We start from the raw sequence: 10,548 nt of genomic DNA on the forward strand, positions 1-10,548 counted from the left end.
TCATTTTAATTTTCCCTTTTTCTGATGCAATCTCAGTTCATTATATCCTTCTCACCTTCTCATTTCACTCCCTCAAGAAGAACAGATTCTTTCATACGAACTTTCTTTTCCACCAATGTTCACAACATCAATTTTTCTAATAAAAAAGAAATCATGTTGTTGAATTGTTTCCTCTGTTGGATTAGACCAACATAAATTCCACGTCTTAACCAAGACAAGTCTTTCTCATACATTGTCAATTAAAAAATCTAGAACCTCATATCAATAAACATTGTCAAGATAATTTTTTTTGGATCATTGAATGACTAGTCAAAAAATAAAACATCTAAATAACATGTGCCAATTGTACCAATTGTAATATCTCATTTCAGACAGAAAATGTACCAACATTTTCAAGGGTAATGATGTATTTTCAACTAACTTATTGAGCCATTTCCTTGTACAAAATAAAACTCATAAATAATGCCATGACAAAGAAATAATGAGAGTGTAATATGACAACAATTAAACATAGTCTTCAAGCAACAAATTTGAAATAACACACTCAGTCAACAATGTCAAAAGTAGTACAATCAAGTCCCAATTTTTCTCAACGCAACTTGAATGTTCCTGTCGAATAGCACAAAAGAAACCATATAAGATTATAACAACGAACACAATCCCAACATTCACAATCGCATATAAAACAACAATCACAGTTTAAAATCATGATTATATTCTGATAAAAAATTTTAATACCAAATTATAATTTAAGGTCGTACCATCAATTGGAAGACGGAAGAAACACCCTTCTTAATCCTCTAGAAGTAAGCCTTTTTCTACATGTAGGACATTTTCTATGTCTTGATATTGTATTTTTGATGCAACTCTTGCAAAAAATATGGCCACACATTGTTGACATTTCCTCCACAAAAGGGTTCCTACATAGTGGACAGTTTAAGGCAAGCTCTTTTGGAGTCTCAACTGCTTGAATCTTAGGCTCAAACACTTCCTTGTTTGTTTCTAGTGACTTTTTGTCATTTTTAGCCTGTAAAAAGAAGTGTTCAAGTCAACAATGCAAACACCAACAAATCATGAGTGTAAAAAAATTAAATAAGATAGGAATTTTGTTACAGCTTCATTGATGCTGACTTCCAAATTTATAGTATTTTGACCAATTGGTTCAGTTATATTAGCTGTAGAATGCATAACAGATGTTGGAACAGTTTGATTCTCTATATTCTCTGATGGGAGAGTTGGATTTTCTGCAATAATCATGAATTAGAATTAGGTTAAGAAGAATTTAAAAATACTCATCCATTACAAACATATTTGGAATTGTGAGTAGTTTCCATTAATATAAAAAATCATAAAGATAAAGAAAAAAAACAAGAAAAATCATGAATAAGGACATTATATACATAATGTTTTGTGTATAAAATTTTGATATGAACTATTCAAACGAAAAATATGGATGAGAGAAGATTAAAAAAATCTAATTACATGTTTTAATTTATATACTTCCTAAGTATTTACCTAATTAATTTATCTTAAATATTTGTTTGGAACTTGAATTTGGTTCACATGCCTAATAAGTGTATGAAAATCACATGATTCCAACGTAGTTAATATAATGAGTCACTTCAAATGGGTTCTACTCCCATAAATTTGGTTGGATGAGTTTTGTATAGATTATTTTTAGATGGGAAAAAAAATCCTATGACCATATAATTTTAAATTTACTTATTATTAAGAGTCTCATCTCAGAACAGATAAAACATGAAAATAAACATTATTCCCCTGACAACTTAGGATTTTAAGGATGAGTTATACCTAATTTAAAATTATGATATGATCCAAATATTAAGATATGATATTTAAGTATGATCCAAACATTAAGAGTCTTATCATAGATGTGATTTAGACTAAACATAAGTTTATAAATGAATGCAGAGGCGTCTCAAACAATTTAAAATTTTATTTTAATTTTAAAAATGAACCCATAAAAAATCTCAATTATTAATTTAAATTTTGTTTAGACTTTATGACAACCGCAAAGTCTCGTTGAAAATCCCTATGTGTTTCTAGTGAGGAAAAGACACTGCAATGCGACATCCTTGAGATAGAATTAGTGGTGGGGGTCGAGATAGGGCTTGAGGCATTGCCTTACTGTGGAAGGAGCGAACGAAACTAATACTATACTTTCTTTCTATCTTAATCATATTGCAGGATTAGTGGAGGAAAAGTATAACAACCAAGTGTGGCATTTTAATCGAATCTACGGATACCCGGTGGAGCAAAACAAGAGAAAGACGTAGATGTTAATTCAAGAGGTAGTCATGAAAGGTAGTGAAAGAGTCATTTGTTTTGGAGACTTGAATGACAAATTGTTTTGGGAGATTAAAAAGTATAAGGCTCTAGAAGGTCAATGTAACAAATTGTTGCAAATTGAAGAAATTATATGGAGGCAGAAGAGTAGAGCAGTGTGGTTAAAGCATGGGGATTGAAATACAATTTTTTTTTTCAAAGTAAAGCTGATAAAAGAAGAGTAAGAACAAACTCCATTAGGAAACTGAAAGATTAAATGGGACACTAGTGGAGAGGTGATGAGAATTGTGAAAGGTTGTTGGTCAATTATTTTGCTGAGATATTTTCTTCTTCATCCCCTGTTAACATTCGAGAAACCCGTACACATGTGAAGGGGAAACTGAAATATAACCAAATATGATGGTGTGAAGGCCAATTCACCAACCAAGAAGTAAAAGAAGTAATTTTTCAGATGCACCCTTTGAAGGCTCCTAGACCAGACGGATTGCCTGCACTTTTCTTTCAAAAATACTGGAACACAGTTGGTCCTGAAGTGTACAAGATAGTTACGAATATTTTTAGCAACAATGAAGATCCAACCTGGATAAATAATACATATATATCCCTAATTCCAAAATGCAATAACCTCTTAACTCTAAAATATTTCCGGTTAATAAGTCTCTGAAGCATGGTTATGAAGGTGGTAACTAAGACGATATCAAATAGGTTGAAACACATCCTTCCTGAAGTGATTGATGAAAAGAAAAGTGCATTTGTGAAGGGAAGACTAATTAAAGATAATGCCCTAATTACTGTGGTGTGAAGGATGTCTGGGATAAATTGAAAATTTAGTACATGTCCAAGATGCTCATGAACAAATTGTTCGTGAAGCAGATAATCTGAAGATGTAGGAAGGAGGCGATTTGTAGGCTCATGTCAATGATTTCAACAACATCCTCGTTGATTCGATACGACTTGGTGTGAAGGTTGACGACGAGGATAAATCCGTTATTGTGTTGTGCACTTTACCAAGATTTTATGATCATTTGGTGATCACTCTCACATACGGGAAGGAAACAATCATGTTGGATTCAATTTCTTCTACCCTTCTGAAACACACACAATGTCCCCAAAGTGTAGAGGAAGGTTGAGGAAGTTCATGTGAAGGTTTGTTTATGAAGGGAGCTCAAGATCATGGCATAGGAAAGGATAATGCAGTGGGTTCTAGAAAGAAAATGAAGTTCAAGTTCAAGGACACAAAAATAGCCGAATGTTATGGTTGCAAGCAAATTGGACATTGGAGAAGGGACCGTCTAAACAAGTCAGGCAACAATAGTTTCACAAATGTAGTTCATAATGATGGTTCCTACAGTGAAGATGATTTACTTTGCGTTTCATCTACAAAGTACACTAATGCACGAGTCTTTCATTATGGGGGCTCCTACCATATGACGCACCACCAAGAGTGGTTCGACTCTTTTAGATTAAGTAATTTTTTTTATCTATTTAGGCGATGATAAAACGTGTACCATCATTGGAAAGAGGCTAATTAAAATTTCTTTAGATCATGGTGGCGTGCATCCATTGAGTGAGGTGCATTATGTTCTAGAATTGAGAAAGAATTTGATTTCTTTGGGTACTCTTCAAGTGAATGATTATTCATTCTGGTTAGGTTGAGATATGGATATCACGTGGGTTAACAAGGGTGCAATGGCAATAATGAAGGCGGGGACGACTGCAGGCAACATGTATAAGTTGTTAGGGAGCATAGTTGTGGGTGATGTAACATCTTTTGAAACTGATAATGATGTAAACAAACTATGGCACATGCGCTTGGGTCATCTTAGTGAACGTGGGATGATGGAACTACGTACAATGAATTTGCTGAAGGGTGTTTGCAGTTGCACAATTGGATTGTGCAAGTATTATGTTCTTGGGAAATAATGTAGAGTTCGTTTCAAGATTGGGAAACACAAGACCAAAAGAATATTAGACTATGTCCATTCTGATGTGTGGGGCCCTACAAAAGAGCACCCCATTGGAGATTTCAGGTATTTTGTGACATTCACTGATAATTTTTCTCGTAAGGTCTGAGTTTATTTTTCTCGTAAGGTCTGAGGGCTTTGCCAAGTTCAAATTGTGGAAGGCAGAGGTTGAGAACCAGACAGGGAGAAAAATAAAGTATTTACAGTATGATAATGAAAATGAATACACTGACAAGAAGTTCATGCATATTTGTGAGGAGAATGGAATCTAGAGGCATTTTTCTATAAGGAAGACACCACATCAGGATGGTGTTGAAGAGAGGATGAACAAGACTCTGAAGGAGAAGGCAAGGTGCCTTCAGTTGAATGTTGGTCGCAACACTTAATATGGAATGTTATCTAGTCAACTAATCACCATGGGCTTCATTGGATGTCAAAGTTACAAAGGAGTAGTGGTCAGGTATCCCTCTTGATCTTATGTAATTTGAGGATTTTTTGGTGTCCAACATATGTGCATATTTCTAGTGAGGATCAATCTAAACTTGACCCCAAGTCAAAACAATGCATATTTATTGGCTATAATAAAGGTGTGAAGGGGTACAAGTTATAGGATCCGATTAAGAGAAAGATGGTTGTCATCATAGATGTTGTATTTCATGAGCAATCAATGTTGAAACAGTCGAATGTGATAGTTGTGCCAGATGCTGAGGTAGAACATTCCACTCAGGATAAGATTCAGGTGGACATTGAGGAGGCACCGGTGAGTCCAAGGCAGGTTGTATCCGAACAATAGGATGAACCAGGCTCAGATTCAGGTGGAGTGAAAGATTCAGATGGAGTACAAGACTATACACTTGTGCATGATAAGGAGCTGCGTCGTATTACACCTTCAGTGAGATATGGATTTGAAGACTTAGAAACATATGCTCTTCTTACCAATTAAGGAGACTCTTCCACTTTTTTAGAGACTATGGCTAACAAGGAGAAAGATAAGTAGATGAGTGATATGGAATAAGACTTGAGATCTTGTTTAACTGACACATGAAAAGGGAGCTATTAGTTACAAGTGGGTGTACAAGAAAAAGCCAACAGTAACAGAAAAAGAAGGGGAAAAGTTTAAAGCTCGACTAGTTGCAAAGGGGTATTCACAGTAGAAGGGGATTGATTATGATGAGATTTTTAGTCGGGTGGTTACATACACTTCTATCAATGCAGTATTGGTCCTGGTAGCCAATAGGGATATGCATTTATAACAGATGGATATGAAAACAACTTTTCTTCATGGTAATATAGAGTAGAAAATCTACATGGAGCAACCAGAGGGTTTCAATGGTATTGGACATGGAATACTTGTTTTCAAATTGAAGAGGTATTTGTATGGCTTAATGAAGTCTCCAAGGTAATGGTACAAGCACTTTGATTCATACATGCTTCTGATTGGCTATAGAAATTGTGATTATGATTAGTATGTTTATGTGAGAAGACTCGATGATGGTTCTTATATTTTCCTGTTAGTTTTATGTTGATGATATGTTAATTATTACCAACCATTTTCATGATGTAAATGAGTTGATGACCAAGTCGGGTAAGGAGTTTGATATGAAGGATCTGGGTGTTGCAAAGAAGATTCTTGGGATGTAAGTTCACAGGGACAGATGAGCTAATAAATTATGGTTGTCTCAGAAAACCTATTTTGAAGGTGTTTTGAGGAAATTTTACATGAGCAAAGCAAATCTTGTAAGTACTCAATTGGAGAATAATTTTAAGCTCTCTTTGGAACAATGTCTGAAAACATACTCAGAGATTGAAGGTATGTCTAAGATTCCTTATGTAAATGTAGTTGGTTGTTTGATGTATGCTATGGTTTGCACTAGACCGGATTTGGCACAAGATATTACTCAAGTGTGCAAGTTCATGTTCAAGCCAGGGAGGCAGCATTCGGAAGCAATCAAGTGAATCCTAAGGTACTTGAAGGGTACAATGGATCGTGGTATCATGTTCATTATGGAGTAGTGTAACACACGAGGCCAAAGAGGATGGAGAATGGATGTAATACTCGAGGTTGAAGAGGGCGGATAATGGTTGCCAAATTCACATTGAAATGAGAGAGATCTTGAGGTTGTGCAGGGATGAGACTGCATTGTTGAAGGAAGACTTATAAGGATTGATTGGTAAAACCTATACCAACAAGATGCATCTTCTTTTCGGTAGAATAATAGATAAGATCTCCATAGTTAAGGAGGTTTGACTTGGAGTAGTATTTGGATGGGTGGCCTTCTGGGAACTTTCCCAGAAAACGTATGAGTAAGGACAAAGCATGATGAAAATACCCTTGTTGGTTTGTGGGGTCAGTGGGTAATCCCGAAAGCAGTAGGAGGCATTCCAAATGATATCAGAGCCAGACCTCTCCCAGTACGATGTGGTTCGGGGATGAACCAAGCAAAAGTTGTTGGGCATGTAACATCCAAGGCCAAAGAGGGCAGATAGTGGATGTAACACTCAAGGTAGAAGAGGGCGGAGAATGGTCACCAAATTCACATCAGAATGAGAGGGATCCTGAGGTTGTACAGGGATGGGATTGCATGGTTGAAGAAACGCTTATAAGGATTGATTAGTACTACATATACCAACGAGATGCATCTTCTTTCTAGTAGTCTAACAAATAAGAACTCCATAGTTAAGGAGGTTTGACTTGGAGTAGTATTTCGATGGGTGACCTTCTGGGAAGTTTCCCAAAAAGCGTGTGAGTGAGGACAAAGCATGCTGGAAAGACCCGTGTTGGTTTGTGGGATTAGTCGGTAATCCTAAAAGCAGTCTAGGGCGTACCAAATGGTATCAAAGCCAGACCTCTCCTAGTACGATGTGGTTAGTGGACGAACGAAACAGAAGCTGGTGGACATGTAACATTTGAGGCCGAAGAGGGCAGATAATGGATGTAATGCTCGAGGGCGGAAAGTGGTCGCCAAATTCACATCAAAATGAGAGGAATCTTGAGGCTGTGTAGGGATGAGACTGTATGGTTAAAAGAAGGATTATAAGAATTGATTGATACAACCTATACCAACAAGATGCATCTTCTTTTTGTTAGCCTAAAAAAATAAAAGTTACATAGTTAAGGAGGTCTGGCTTGGAGTAGTATTTGAGTAAGTGATCTTCTGGGAAATTTCTTAGAAAGTGTGTGAGTGAGGAAAAAGCATGCTGAAAAGACCTCTGTTGGTTTGTGGGGTCAGTCGGTAATTATGAAAGCAGTCTGGGGCGTTACAAACAGGATGTTCCATTAGTTGTGGGACATGTGAATTATGACTATGCATGTGATATGGATGAAGATCTACAATATGGTATGTTTTTACTCTTGCGACGGGGGGGGGGGGGGGGGGGGGGGGGGGCTATATGCTGGAAATCATCAATTCAATCCATAGTAGATATATCTATAACTATGGCAGAATACATGACAATAGCTGAACCTGTCAAGGAAGCAATGTGGCTTATAATGAAAGAGTTGGGTGTTGAGCAAGGTGGAGTTCAGTTGCATTATGATAGTTAGAGTGATATCTATTTGGATAACAATAAGGTGTGTCATGCTAGGACCAAGCATATTCATGTGAGGTTCCATAAGATCAAGGAGTTGATGACGTCCAAACATATATTACTTCATAAGGTTCCCACTTCAGAGAATGCAACTGATATTTTGACCAAGCCATCGACAAGTTCAAACACTAAACACCCCCGGTTGTTATGACATTATGTAATTAATCTTCATAGGGTGATATTCTCCAAGGTGGAGATTGTTGAGTTTTGTTCATTAGTATCCATGTATATGCATGTAACACTTAAACCCTAAAATGTGTGTAATTCAGAACAAATCAATAAGACAGAACTATAACTGCTCTATAGTCGCAGACGTGGCTAATTTGACTGAGTTTCATAAGCAAAGCTTTTGTGTGTTTCTCTTTATTCTGATCTATATTTGCGTACATGTTCCAACAAGTGGTCTTAGAGCTTTGGTTGGCTCGGTACGAGAGCAGAAGTGGATCCTAGTGTGGATCAAGGCTAGTGATGTGGGTGACTCACACTTGTGGGGGAGATTGTTGGATTTTAAGTGAGAAAGTCTCGCATCAACTAAAAATGGAGAAAATATTGAGTTTATAAAAGAGGTGATCCATATCCTACTGCCTTTAAGATTTTTGATAACTTTAGGCTTTATTTTGAGTATTGGAATCATAAGAGTGGAAGCCCATGAATCTATCAAAAGAACCCAATTCCTCAATAACCTAGATAAATGTGACATAACAATCAACATATCTTAAATTAATCCAATTCTTCATTAATCACTCATCGTGTGAAAAAAAATCGATGGACTTTTGGCAAGATAAATGCTAAGAGTACCATCAGGAAGTTGTCATAACACTGAGGAATGTAAAATCCCTTAGAATATAATCAAAACACTTATATGAAATGAAAAATATACCCAAGAAAGAATGCAAGAACAAACTAGATAATCACAATCACTGCTTGAAAAATCCGATAGTATCTCTTTAAAAGGAATGATTTACCCACATAATGTAGAATCCCTTTGACTCAGATGTATTTGTATGATTGGAAAAAGACATGCTTGGAATAGACTTGGAAATTATTTTTATCGATTGTCAATAAGTCACAAGAGTTGACTAATTAGACGTAAGAATAGGAATCTTGGTGAAATTAAAATGAGGGCAATATCAGGGAGGTAGAAAAATAGATGAGTGGATAATTCATTAGTGAAGCGGAACTTCAAACATAGCTTGCAAATATGGTACTCAAATAAATGGATTTATGTGCATAGATTACAACATCATGAAAAAAAGTCTTCCATGAATATATATCCCTTTTCAAGCATGGATTTAGGATATGGATTGTTGAGCTTCATGAGTGGTTATCTAAGGTATAACCATATAAGAATATATCCTTTTGATAGGAAAATTCCACAATGATGAAAAGTTAATCTAATTTGTTCATGAATATAATAACTTATTATTTCTACTTAAAAAACAACAACGAAAAACAACAAGAAAATGATAATCAACACATAAATTTTTTAATAAAATAAAATTGAATGACATATGTAATTGTTCATTTTGAAAGGGAAAAATATTACCCGAATTGAAGTCAATTGCAATCCTTCTACGATTACTCCCTGCATTGGCCGCAACCTATGATGAAGAAAGATAAAAGCAAACAAAGAAGATCAATATCTAGAAATCTAGTCTTAAACTTCAATTGGAATTTAGAAGAAGTAATGGTAAATTTAATAATAAATAATCTAAATTTAATGATAATTATTCCGTAGTCTAAAAAGAAATCGCGTTAACGATAATAAGATCTAAAAAAAGTGAAGGACATAAACCTGCGCAAAAGATCGAGGTGAACATTCGACAACATCGTCATCAATTTCCTCAAGATAATTTATGGGAATATGAATAGACTCAGATGGTCCTTCGCCTAATGAAGACTCTTCATGAATGTTGTCCAGATCTAACAAATTAGTATTTCTTCGTCTATTATTCATAGTTGTTTGTTCCTGAAAATTCAAAAGTGTTGAGATAGTCATTGACAACTCAAAGATAAATTAAAATAATGAGAGAGTTAAAAGAAATGAGGAGTAGAAAAGAGAAGGAGGGAGAATAATTTACACTTAAAACAAGTTTGTATTTGATTGATGTAGAAATTACACAGATGTCATAAAGCTTACAATAAAGTGAGATTTGAAAAAAAAACGATAAAGATGATTTTGGGTTCTCAATTCACAAATATTTTACAAAATCGAACGAAAAACAAATGAAACACTTGTACGAGTGAGTTCTTTACCTTGAAAAAAAACGAATCTAATAATTTTAATTAGGGGAGATAAGATCGAATATAATACATAGCTATATATTTAATACCAAATGTATTATTTTAATAATAAATAAAAACAATATATGTGAAATTATATTTTTTATCCTTTTATATATATATATATATATATATATATATATATATATATATATATATATATATATATATATATATATATATATATATATATATATATATATATATATATATATATACGGAGTCAGAAATTTTGAATAGTGGGGTTAATAACCTTTTTATAAATAATATATTTTAATTTTATCTTAATCACTTGAAAGTTATACTAATATTTTTTTGCCTTAAATCGAGATCGTTATGAAGTTTTTTCAATTCAAACTCAATTTTTTTCATGAACGACCCCAATTTAAAGCTTCCATGTTCATCA

The 10,548-nt window shown here is 34.7% G+C and overlaps 1 protein-coding gene across 2 annotated transcripts; it reads right to left on the minus strand.

The window, feature by feature from the left end:
* Positions 1-343: 343 nt before the first annotated feature.
* On the minus strand, positions 344-10,066 carry LOC127092874 (uncharacterized RING finger protein C548.05c). 2 transcript variants are annotated; one of them, XM_051031768.1, is made up of 6 exons: positions 9,941-10,066; positions 9,655-9,828; positions 9,406-9,460; positions 1,114-1,244; positions 762-1,027; positions 344-609 (listed from the first exon to the last, which is right to left on the minus strand). In XM_051031768.1, the coding sequence occupies exons 2-5, from the start codon at positions 9,814-9,816 to the stop codon at positions 764-766; spliced, it is 612 nt and encodes a 203-aa protein (XP_050887725.1). In that variant the 5' UTR covers positions 9,817-9,828; positions 9,941-10,066; the 3' UTR covers positions 344-609; positions 762-763. The 2 variants fall into 2 exon arrangements, with proteins under 2 accessions (XP_050887725.1, XP_050887724.1); XM_051031767.1 differs by lacking the exon at positions 9,941-10,066 and having other exon boundaries at positions 9,655-9,902.
* Between the last annotated feature and the right edge of the window lie 482 nt (positions 10,067-10,548).

The sequence above is a fragment of the Lathyrus oleraceus genome, chromosome 6, assembly GCF_024323335.1.
Source record: "Lathyrus oleraceus cultivar Zhongwan6 chromosome 6, CAAS_Psat_ZW6_1.0, whole genome shotgun sequence".
Taxonomy (NCBI): domain Eukaryota; kingdom Viridiplantae; phylum Streptophyta; class Magnoliopsida; order Fabales; family Fabaceae; genus Lathyrus; species Lathyrus oleraceus.